General features: G+C 35.9%; 1 protein-coding gene across 3 annotated transcripts in view; it reads left to right on the top strand.

The window, feature by feature from the left end:
• The window catches only part of LOC113497726, a 293,242-nt gene that overhangs the window by 15,071 nt on the left and 264,737 nt on the right, over positions 1-13,434 (top strand). For all 3 annotated transcript variants that reach the window (XM_026877423.1, XM_026877422.1, XM_026877421.1), the window contains exon 2: positions 3,749-4,240. In XM_026877423.1, coding sequence (XP_026733224.1) covers positions 3,815-4,240 — 426 coding nt within the window. In that variant the 5' untranslated portion in view covers positions 3,749-3,814. The remainder of the gene's footprint in view (positions 1-3,748; positions 4,241-13,434) is intronic.

Genomic DNA, 13,434 nt, shown 5'->3' with positions numbered 1-13,434 from the left:
CCCGTCATTCTGAATGGATTGGTATAAAAATTGAATTCGGACGAAGCGACCCGTAACGATTATTTAGACGACAGTTCAAAGACGCCGCTATTAGGAAAATGTTCATTCTTCGGGTGTACGTTGATAGATTCTGAATCTGTTTGCTTGTTGATGGAAGTGTCTTCTGCATTGTATGTTTGTATAGGGTTATGCGTATGTCCGAAGTAGAACTGATTTTCAAACATTACGCCTTTAGATTAACACGAAAATGTATTGTTATATATTTTAAAGATTAATTCTTCATTACATACATATTTATCAATATGCTGGTCGATATTTGAGCTCAATTAATACCAACTAGAATATTTTTTAATAACATCAAAGGAAACATCACTACATTCGCATGATTAAAAACTCCGCTTCCTCGAAAAAGAGAATCAACAAAAACTAATTTCGAGCTTTTCCAAAAGAATTCCCGACTATTAGCCACAAAGCTGACCCGTACCAAATAAATTCGCCCAATCAAACGGAAGGAGATAATTGAAAAAGATAAGTAAAGAATTATCTTCGTTTTATCTTTTCTCTCGGCCGTATGGAACCCGCGAAGATCACCGATATTACACTGCCGACCAAATAAATGAGGTACTTAGTAGTGGCTTAATAGTCACGTGATCCCGTCCACATTATTTACTCGACCGCGTGAAGTTGGGTAATGTGTTTGGCAGCAGTTTCTTTGTCGCAACTATCGCAATTGTGAGAGGACTCGGATGTTCTCGCCACGCTTTTCGGTTTAAAAATCTTTGTTCTTTCTCTCTTGGGGAAGATCTGTTTGTTAAAGACAGGTGGATTGTATTCAGTTTGTTCCTTATTTTATTACTGTAGTTTGAGATTTTTGTGTATGTTAATAGAACTCAATTTAGAATATAGAGGCAAATTTTCAAATGTAAAATGTTGGTAACAAATTCAATCCCCATGTACTAATCTCGGAAATGGAATCCATAGCCATTTGATATAGTTATATTACCAATCAGTATCAATTTAAATAATTCACACGATTTGACAAATTATTTAATACATTTTCAAATTGCTCAATTATTTTGCACGAATTGTAAATCGAAATCGAATCACTCATTTACAATAAAGCGTGTATCAAAACAGACGATTAAATGAACAGATGTATAGTGTAGTGCAAATAAACTGCAAGTGTGAATTAACGCGGAATTCTCGCCATGCAAAGTGGATTGCTGTGTAATCCGATCGGGGCGCTTCCCAATTTTGTATTTATTTATTTACGCTAATGAAATATTGTAAGAATATATTTATTTGTTGCTGGTGTTTATGTTAATTTCTCAGTTGTTCGCATTCCTTTCAAATTGTATGGAGTACTTTTTGCAGTATTTTTAAGTAACGTCTTCCGTTGCCTGTCATTTCAAAGATTAAGAGTGCTTTAAATATTTAACCTTTTTCAAATTGAATAAAAAGAATATGTGTTTAATACACTTACTGACTTTGAAGAATTATAAGCATATTATTATTAAATGCTATAACAGTTTAAATCGGTCTAGCGACGTTTAAAAAAGGGTTCAGAATATAATAGAATTATGCACATTAGAAAAAAAATATTATTTACTGAAAAACAAATCTACATCTACAAATCTACATCTGTGTTTTCTATCAACTATATATTTATTTTTGAAAACCATCATTGATGGATTTATGCGGATGTCGTAGCAAACAGAGGCACAGGTACGTGAGTATAATGCCATACATAATGTATGCGGATCAGCTGTTTGGGGTGCATTTGGTAATACTAACTTAATAAGAGTAACCTGTAAAAACCTGTGTTTTTTAGTGGAAGTTGATGAACTTTTTTTAATTAGTATTGTGACGACTCATACTCGAAAAATATATTTTTTATTTTTAAAAGGTTTATACATAAATGATATACGTATTTTCGTAATTATTTTAAATACCACAGAAAATACTCGACAAAAACGACACGAGATTTTGATTTGAATATATTGTTCCGCTGTGTGTTAAGTATTTGTAGAAAATTACTGCATACCGTTCTTATTTTTAATTCAAACCATTTTCTTGTCTATCATTCTATTCAGAAATTCTATTTTAGACTGAAAGTCAGACGTTAACAAAGTGCCCATAAGTGGTTAACATGAATAATGGTGTAATAGCGTAATGGTATCTCGTTTAAAATCTACAAAACAGTCGACAATCGTTCATTATTGACTGACAGTAAGCATATTATTACCATCGGTAAGTAATGGTAATGACCATCGTTTACCGGCCACCGGTAACCGGCTTTTAAACGGCTTCCATACATTATTAATGGTACGTCCGTCTGTTTACACTGCTGAAGTTCTGAAGAATTACAAAGAATCGCTTTCTGGATTGTTTGTTCAAGTTCGTAGAATGGAACGGGTAAAAGGAACTTGTTTTGTTATACTACCTGCAGTCGTGGACTTGTCTTAGACGTCTGAGCTCTCTTTTAGGCATCAGTAGAAATACTCTAAAATAACAAAGAAATATACGCCTAGTAGAAAGAAAATAGATTAAGACCGTGTAAGTTTTTGCCACTATCGGAATTGGAAAACACACAGTTCTATTAAATTCGTTCAAGGACATAGCTTAAAAGACCAATAAACCACTAATAAATAAGAGGGAAATCAACAAAAAATAATGTCCCACTTCCAAACATATTAATGGCAGCTTCGCATTCTCTAATCCCATTAAAACACGTAATAAATGATCACGACATCTAAATTCAACCCCTCAAAGAATTATGAAGACTCCTTAACTTCATTAAAGGGACTTTTCGAGAACCGGTCCCATAGATTAAGGCGCCCCTACAAATGGACTGAGATCTATGACCTCCCAAATTATTACAATAAAAGCCTGTTTGATAACTAAAAGCGGCAATTTGGAGGCGCTCCGAGCTGCAAGACAGGCTGATGTAATCTTTGCTTTATGGAGACAATATTGCGAAGTATCCTCGCAGGTTAAAGGTAATGCTGGTAATAACTTCATTGATAGACAATGAGCTGGAGTTGTTTTGTCCTATTGTTGTGATTAGAGGGATCGGCAGATACTGCGTGACTGAGTTCCTAAGGTGTGTCCGTTTAGGAAGTCAGCACGGAAACGGAAGTTTAATTACAGAGACCCAATTTGAGCATGGAATGATTGGATTTGCTGCAACTAGTTTTATGTTTAGCTGTTAGAACATTTATTTGTGAGAATATTTTCAAAAAAGTCTTAAAATCGATAGATGTTACTGAATCCGTAAAGCAAAATAATTTTCAAGAAATTTACCTTACCAATTCTTACGTGCCTTAACATTTCAGTTTTGGAGGTACATTTCAAAGTTTTAAGTGTTCTTAAATTGTACAATTAAAGTGTCAATTTCGTTAAATGAAATTATTACTCCTGTTGCCCCACTTAAGTTCGTAGTGGCCCAATTTGTCCCTAAACCAAAGTTTCTGTCGTATCGCATTTCATATTACAGAGAAAATTAAATGTGAGATACTTCGTTGCTTATTAAACGTAATTGGAATGAAAATTTGCTTAAGATTTGATTATACTAAATTAGTTTATAAATATACGCTTTATTACTCTGAGGCCCGAAAGTTCATTGTCAATGTCGTTTTAGTTATCAAATTTATTAAAGTTCAGGTAGTTAAGTTATTATGCTGTGAGAGTTGCCCTTGGAAGTTTGTCCCGAAAGGAGACAATTTTAATGTATTGTTTTTGCTTCCAGATGGGACAAAAGACCGACAAATGGATCTCACCTGACCTGCCCTGATGTCCTAACATCTCTCCCAAAATGGAGAGACGCGAGGAGGTGCACCGCCACGGCTGCAGCATAGCCAAGCAGACGATCCTCACAACACACCCCAGTGGTCTTCAAACCAGGGTGTCAGTGGAACTGGCCAACTTCGATGCTCTTTGCCTCCATTCAGAATGCAAAGGCAGCCCGAAAAGACCGTGGGAAGGAAGTCCTTTTACGCCACGTCGTGGTCTCTTGGGCGGAGTCTCAGCACATGCCACTCCAGTGTTGGGCAGGAGGAGTGATCTGGTCAACGAGGGGCGGTTGTCCCAACAATGCACTCCTGTGATGAGGAGACGGGAGATCCTGGACAGTCCCGGGGGATCCCCTCTCCTCGCCAGGAGGTCGGACGTGGAGGAGGAGGACAGTGATGTGGATAACAGTGTCATCAGCGGCTGGCTCAAGTTCCGGGACAACAAAAGGGTGAGTTCAAACAATTTTGTAACAGAATGCACTAATTAATTTAGATGAAAACACAAATTTGGAGTACTTTGCAAGTTAATCTTAGTGTTGCTACTGAAAGTTAGCTTTTTTTATTGTTAACACGTACGTATTCTGCTCTTGCTGAAAAGGTTAATCTTTTAAAAATGCGCGACCATTTACTAAGCCATCGGATATATTTTGCATAACATATTATAATTTAGTACATAATACAAAAAGATGTTAATAGTACCGAAATAATCCAAAGCCAAGGTCAACTTGAGCGGCATCCTTTAACATTAAAAATGCTTAATCCCGCCTTTCATGTTTATTACGGACGCAAATTAAGTTTCTCATTACAGGGGTCACGTTTTATGAAACATTTAAAAATTACGGTCTCCGTATCAGATTTTAAAAGGAAGGTTGTCGGAATTTTCCTGTCGACTGTATTTTTATAGGTTTTTGTTCCTTTGAGAGAATTAAGAACATGTGTAAGTTATTGCTGTTAACAAAAGTGTATAATGGGGTCACTGTTTTGCGCCGTCCGGCCTACGCCAGTGCTACGAGTCCGTAGCACGCTACGGCTTAACGCTTGCCCGTAGGTCGTAAAGTGCGGTAGTCCATTATCTAACCCATCTGAACATATAGACTTGATTTTTATAGCTGTATACGTAATCAAGTTCGTAATTACGACTAATGCTTCATTTTACTATTTTTAATTAAGATTTCTGTTTTTTTGTTTCTGATTAAATTTTATTTTATTTTCAATCTATGTAGCAAAGAATTCAAAATAAACAAAAACTCTTAATTAAACAACGCAGTTACTCGATCAAACCTTTTCTGCCCAAAGTTACAAAATTAAACTATCTTCCAGCTCTATACAGGATGTTATAATAGATATTACGTGGTATAATAGTGGGTAGGAGCGTATGCGGCCAGTGCAAATAATCCCAGTATTGTTTACATCTAAGTTTCGCAGCTATGTGTATTATAAGGCGAGTGGGTAATTTAGTGGCGCGGTACTGGCGCGAGTTGCTTCGAGCACAAAATGCTTGTACCTATTACTTTGATGTGTTCTAGTGTTGGGAACGAAGCGACTTGTCGATACATGTTTAGAAATATCACCCGAAAAAATGACTCTTTTCTATATGATTTAGTTATCAATTTGGTTTGCCAATTATTTGAAGAACTTGAAATTCATTATAACTTTATGGATGCACGATATGCAGACTATGTAAAATGAATAGTCATAGTGACTATCAGTTTTTTTTTATAATATTTTATTAACAAATTAGTGAACTCCGATCTACATCAAATACAAATCAATAAGCTTTCATTAAATCACAACTTAACTTCCACAAGAAATCCATTTTCCATTCGGTAGCTACGATAGAACTCCTCTGGTCCCATCACTAAGGCAAGGTAGAAAGCCCTTACCCCAGTTGCGGAGGGGCTCTCGTAGAGTCCTTGCGACGATACCTATGGCTGCACCTAGCTCACTATAGCTCGTTTAGCACGAGCTTGCCCGCTATATTTTATGCCCTCCGTTATTATGTAAAACGCCTACTTAAATAGTTGGGGGTCTATCACAAGTAGACGTCTATTGTAGACTGAGAGCCAAATTGAAAGGGAAAATAGGAACAAGTGGCGAAATAGTGTTAGAGGCGCTTTTGGTAGAGAAATATTGAAGTACCTAAGTACTGTGTGATGTTAGACGTCTGTATTTATTTTGTATCAATTGATGTGGGTGGTTGTGTCATCTCTTATAGAGGTTGTTTTATACGCATTAAATATCACACGAAAATAGATACAAGGGCGTTTTAGATAGCTAGCATTTTCATAAAGGAAATAAAAATGAAGTAAAAAATACGAGAGTTTGCTATAACATGAAATGAATGGTCAAATTGAGTATCAAATGTTACACAAACTAGACACAAAAAATATCAAATTTATTTTTGCGATAAATAGTTTGCTAGTTTGTTGTAATTCCCACCTAGAATTCAGGTAATAGGACTCTATTTTATTTCTTTTAAATATACATAAAGTTAAATGTATATTCCTTTAACACAGAATGATTCCAACCAAGATAATTGTATAAGAGCGGCTCTATTTATTCTCTACAGCAATTTGTTCAGTTTTGTTCCGGACTTTTCGTGACATTAACACACTGAGTGGTCCGTGTGAATTATCACCACACATTTACTAAGGCCGGGACAAATGCCGGGACAATTTGCGCCATCGTTGGCAAGGACATGTCCTGCGGAACAACATAAATCATTGCGACCCCAATAAACAATGCTATTGGAGCGATGATCACTGAATTCGATGTTTTGCTGTTAACTTGATTGAATTTCTGCGTTCAGAGGAAGATGTCTGTTGTTTACTGACGAAAAACGCTTATAGAGTTATGAAGAAAAGTATAACGTAATATGTGATATAATAATAATTTTAATAAGAAATCCTGCGCGTTATATAACTACATAGAAATATGTGCCATCATTGCACAGGGTAGGTTTAATTTTGAGCTTCGCCGCCCACGAAATATTGAACCCACCTACCTACTACTTATAGCCTACTCATATAACAGACTTAGAGATTCTAATCTTGTATTTTTGACATCTAGTTAAAAAAAAATTGTTTATATCTTTGTCTTCAAACAATGCTCCTTTACGCTAATTTTGTATCCACGGCTCATTTTGCCACAAAGAGTTTGAATCACAAAAACTTCGGCGTTTGATTTTTCTCGAGTCTTCAGTCTGTTGTGTAGGCACACATCAGCATCCAATCATTCACAAGAGAGCTTAACAAACGCGCCGATCCAAATTGCCTGTTCAATTGAACGTCTATAAGTCTTTTGTTTATTTCTTTGGTTCGCGGTTTCAGAAAATAACTATTTGGTCCTTGTGTTGTTTAAACTATTACACAGAAATATTACGACTCAATATTTTTAGTTCAAGTAGGCGCTCTCCATACAATATTCCAATAAAGTATATATTCGGATGCTCGTAGGTACTGACACTACATTAAATGTTAAAAAAATACAAAGTAGGTACTTATTTCTTAAGATTCAAATTATCAAACTAAAAGCAAAAAAAATCACGAAGAGCTTATACGAGAGAAGCAAATACATTGATATTATTCTTTTTTTAAATTAAAACACAAATATCGCCGAACGCAACCACAAAATGGGCTACCTGATGTCACCCGAGCATGCCCGAAATTGCGCCGAAACAAAAACCTATTGAATAAAATTAAACTGTACGGTTACCGGTACAAAATGTTCCTTATTAGCGATATTTATGAGTTGTCATTACGCAGCTTCATACGGACGGATTATTTCAATAATTCACGGCGAAAACCGGATAATTTAACTAGTGCTGTCCAAGACATAGGATAAAGCGAGGCTGTAGTGTTGTTTGCTTGAGAATTTTATTTTTTATCTAAAACTTTCAATATGGATAAAGTTTTGTTACTTCCTGACCTCTTATATATCATGATAATTCTAATTTATAATGAAAATTCTATTTATCACAATTAAACCCACTGCAACTATGCTGGCGATAGCGTGGGACCATAAAGAAAAGGTTTAAGCATTGATCACCGTGTTCTCTCACGATTCAAATGTTTTCTCTGTTTGTCTCTACCATTGTGTATATAAATCCGTACATAGGATATCACGACAATTTGTATTAAGATTGTTAGAAAAATAATTAACTATATCCATCTGCCCGAGTTCCTTCAACAGTGATTAAATAGTCATCTGCACGAAGGGCATTTCAAAACACCAGAATGTACACAAGATGCAAGGAACACACGTTGTATTTTAAACCGCTACAAATCCATAACTCGCGTCCCTTAATCGTTGGCGACGTATTTTTACCTCACCTCTGTGAAATGTTCCGAGGCGCGGAATCGCAGGAATTTTTCATTGAACGGCACAAGAGTCCTCCCTAAACGGCTCTTAAGCTTGTCCTGTTACCGCTGACATGGAAGCGTCTTTGTTTTCAACATTAAATAATACTTATAAAACATGCACACGCTTTGGTGTCGTGTAAACGGTTTCAGTACCTTGTAAGGTGTGATCGTGGCTTAGTCACAAATTGTTACGTTTTATGTAGTGAGAATTATATAAGCTTGTTAAAATAAAACTACCCTCATGTTACTAATCTTTCTATGTGTTTGTCAAACTTTCCATTGGACCTAATGTCATTAGACAACATTTATAACATTTTAGGCAACGTTAAAATATTAAAGGTTGTGACCCATTCTGAATGTAAAACATAATACATGCATTCATTTACCCAAATTACTCGTCATTGTTAAACGATTCTTTAGAAGGCAAAATGTTGACTTCACATAACCTCAACTCGACAAAACTGTACCATACATCTCATTCTCAACAATCAGAGTCGTCCGACTCTATTCACAGGAGTGACATGAATAGACGCCTCCTTTGAAACGCAAAACCTCAACCCACATCAAAACATAGAATTAATATAACACAACAATAGCGCGAATCTTTCAGAATGCATCAAACGGTCCGAATCGCTTCATTTTCATTCGAGTCTTCTGACCAGAACGTTAGCTTTCATTTAAAATTCACTCTTACGTCGTTGAGATAACGTTCAAAGTTGTGGTAAATGTAAATTTGTGGTCTGAACAATGAGTGAACGTTGTATGACAAAGGCGCTGGAGGTCCGAACGACAAACGTAACAATAGATGCTAGGGAGGCGATAAGTAAAACGATTGTCAGCTTGATCGCCGATCGATATAAATGCTCGATTCTCGATCGAGTTTTGATTCCCGTGGTGAGGTATAGAAGCCTAGTTATTTTTCGGATCTGTGAATGCCTTATTTTCATCAATCATTGGTTACAACTTGACCTCTTATTAATTATTAAACTACAACTTTTTAATATTGCAATATTCACAGCAGTACTTTTAACTAAACAGAAATTATGTGTTTTAGTAAACTAAACTAAATTGAGATTTTAATTATTTCGAGTAGTATTTTATATCGAACTACTACTTAAATAAAACCATAAAACTATTATTTGTTTAATAACGCTATTCCCACAATTTCGGTAACACGAACAGCTGCAGACACCCATAAATTCAATAAACAGATACTGATTACCCAAAATTAAATTACAAATCGATTATCGTCATTAAATCGTCCCCTCACTACTCGGCGACCTGTGGTTGCCAACTCTCGGCCCGATGACATTTTTGTTTGCGAAATTATGACGTTGAACATCTGCGTGAGATTTTAATATCTGTTTTTGTTCAAACCAGAGATTGGAACAAGCCTAGCGTTAGGTGGCCGGTAATGGGGCCTTTGTGCCACTGTTTTGATGCGGCCTTTTTGAGGAATGAACACGGGATGGTCAACAATTTTCGGTTTGTTAATTATTCAGAAATACAGATATTCTCAGTTTACCGGGCAGTGGAAATGATGTACAGTTTTAGGTTCTGATGTCTCGGGTGCATTGACACCATGTTTTAAAAATGTATGTATATAGATAGACTTGGGATCTCACATTAAGCTCGAATCAAAAAAAGGCTTGCGGTAAAAAATAGAATAACATTCGCTTTATCTTCATTCTATTACGTTTGAATGTTTAAGTTTTAGTAAAAGTTTATATGTATTAGAAGATATTTACCGTCCGATAGAATTTGTATATCATAAGAACGTAATTTAAGTAAAATTAGGGATAGGTGCGAATTACATAAGTCAAAACATAAAAATATTACCTCTAGCTGCCCATTACAAAACGAAATACAAGTTAGTAACAGCAACCGACAAACCCACATCAAACTAACCGCAGATTTGTACAGAAAGTATCCAATAAGATGTACTGTCAAGCTAATTACGTGACGTCACCAGATCCCTAAATAATGACGTTGGCTCGCAATATGGCGGTATTTCGGATATTACGGTGTGGGCACAATGTACATCATTCCTACGAAATGTGGGATATATCACGAAGATGTGTTTAATGTGTTCCGGGGTAGGCAGATGTGTTGGATTCATGTTTAGCTGTGTAATTGATGTAAAGATTTATGACGCTCTTGATTATATTTGTGTTTGACAGAATATTGTCATCTTTATTTGAGTTTTTTTATTGATATTACTTAGCTGTTTTCAATTCAAGCATTTAACATTTGACACACACAAGAGAAATAAGAAATGGAGACTAAAAAGCATACGATACAATATAATTAGTCTCAACTTAGCGAAGAATCAAAAGCAAAACAAAAATCGAAATCGTGTCGACTCCCATTAAAATTAAACTCCACACATTTTGTAATAAAAAAAACGTATAATCCAAGTAAATTATAATGTTGGCCCCAACTGCTGGTAATTTGAATAAATTAAGTGGAAGACGGTCGTATCGGAAATTTGCCGAAAATTGTACGTATTACATAATTTATGCAAAAGCTTTGGATTGGCTGCGTTATAATAATATTACGTGGCACGCAACTACTGATGGCTCGCTGTTTGTTCCAACACATTCTTACGCCGTGATTTACTGAGGCTATGCTTTCCTAGTCTATTGTGAATAAGTCGACCTTCCTCGAGACGTGTCGCTTAACATGAATTTTACATTAAACAACCTGAAAATATAGAACATTGTCTCAAAAATAAATATTATTTATTAGTGAAACTATTTTCAAGGTATGTATCAATTGTTCATTTATCAGATTGACTGACAAATATTAAAAAAAGAAAAAAAGAAATTATTAGGACAGGGTATTTTGTGGCATACCTAAGCTCGAAAAGAAAGATACCACGTCTTCCTGAACCATATAAATGAAAGAAATTATAATATACTAGCCTTAAGGTAAAAATGATTAGGGTGAGAAAATGATGATGGTATTTATATTCTGTCCGTATGTTGCAACGTAACTACTGCCATCACTCTGTCCACCCGCCACGCGCCGGTGTCATCGAAGACAACTAATGGCAATATTATCTTTATGGTTCGTGAAATGAGCCAAACTGATGAAATGATGGAAATCTTTCTATTCATGTATCAAAATAAGTTTATCAAGACCAACTGATCAAGCGTATACAATGCTGGCAACCCATGATAATATTGATAGGTTTCATCAAACATCTGTCTACCTCTATCTCTACATTTTTTTTCTTTATATCTATTGAAACCTTATATCTGGTACTTTGAATAACATCTTAAATTAGGTTTGATACGTTTTCTTGCAGATTTTCTTTATTGAGTAATCACATGACTACATTAAATCAAACTCCGACACCACAGAATTTGATCTAACCGCGAAAACCGCCAAATTCTAAAAACAATTTGATCCTCGTTTCAAAGCGACTTCTTCATATAAATGTAAATGTATGGGATGTAGAATTACTCAACGTATCACAATGGGGTTTGATTCCCACAGCCGAACGTCCATCGTATTTTTATAGGACTTTTTGGTGCCCAAGTCAATTGAGTTTGCGTCATTTGTTTTTTGTCCTTTTCATTCCTGTATCGAATTGTATTGGTGTCTCGCTCACTCGTCTGCCGGTGTGATATTTGGACTCTGTCAGGATAAGTGGCTTGGCGTTAAAGGTATTTGACGTGCCCATATCATTGAGGCCGTTAGTCAGGGGATCCACGACTTTATCACCGATACCAATTGAGTTAGGCCGATTTTCGAATTCCTTTTTTCTATAATTGTAAACAAACTCTCAAAATTTTAAGTTTTAGTTGTCGTCTTGCAGTCAAAACAATAACAGCAAAAAACATAAGTCAAAAAAAAACATTGTGTATATTCAAGAAAAAACAATGATCTGTTTTAATACTTGGAAATATATCTCCAAGGTATAATCTAGTCAGATCTTAAAACTCGTAGTTCACATTGATCTCCCCTCCGTGGAGTTCATCTCATATAAGAATCCTCATGGCAAACAGTTCCATGGAACAGCGTCGTGAGTGCTCAGTAATGTCATTTAAGGTACTTTTAAATTCCAGAATCTCTTCACGTCCGGATTTAACTTTTAATTTCTGCTGCACGACAGCACACGCAAGATTCTGCGACTCCTCAATTTTCACCCCTAATGCAATTCAAATAAGATATTAACAAAAGGGTGAGTTTCTTACATTGATTGTGCCTTATCGCCAAGCAATAAGTTTAGGAGTAAGGGTGAATGTGTTAACTATGAAAAATGTTGGATTTAATGGATATCAAATAGTTTTGGAGGGCTTTGGACCGAATTTGGAATGAAGGGACTGAAATCGGATTAAAGTCGTCGTTTCAATATTGACTGTGGGGAAAACATAAGTTGTTGTACAATGTGATATCAAAGTCGGAAGTGGCATGGAGCTGAAAGGTTCGGATGAAGACAGCTATTAAATTTTACGATCGTGATTCATCATTTTAAATTATGTTGCTTTTTGTCTAAATTTTGAACCTTTGGTCCCTTTTTTGACTCTAGTTACCTTCCATTCATAGTAATAGTCCTAATATCGCTTCCAAAAGAAAATCATCAAACACCCAGTAATCATTTACACAAAAACCTAATAAAGGGCTCGCACTATCGACGTCATTATGGACCCCGGAGGGGGATGGAAATAATTTCTTTCCCTGCGACCCCTACCGTCGGATAGTGGAAGTAATCGCTCCCCATGATTGAAAATTACTACTTTTTAATATTATCATTGATTTTATGTATTTGCACCCCATGGATTAAATGGGAAATACGGTTGCGTAATTGCTTTGACGACGGCCGATTAAACTTTTGAGAAGCGGTCAAGTGTGAGCCGGCCCATTCTTCTCGCGCATCGCTCATCGTTAGGGATGTTGTGTTGTCTGTAATTGAGTAATTGTTGGGAATTTAATTATATTGTTGTCGATTCGTAAACTACTCTAAAGCACAAAAAACTTGACGTCTTCATTGTTTCCTGTACTGAATTAATTACTAATTGTCAAACTATCGTCACCTATTTCCAGTTTCGAATATTGGTTCTCAAGTTTTACATCTCCATCCCAGGACGCTACCGAACGCATTAACAAACATAATCATAACAATGAATGAACAGATGACATAATACTAAGCGTTGCGAGTACGACTGACAACAGCAAATTTCAATTTAGTAAAACCGTGCCTCAGCGGTGGGATTAACATCGCCCACGACTGTGACATGGAGCAAGAAGAATGGATGTGGTAAACACCAACAATA

The sequence above is a fragment of the Trichoplusia ni genome, chromosome 9 (assembly GCF_003590095.1).
Source record: "Trichoplusia ni isolate ovarian cell line Hi5 chromosome 9, tn1, whole genome shotgun sequence".
NCBI lineage: Eukaryota > Metazoa > Arthropoda > Insecta > Lepidoptera > Noctuidae > Trichoplusia > Trichoplusia ni.
Note: the sequence above shows the minus strand (reverse complement) of the source record. Positions and strands in the feature narration are given on the sequence as shown.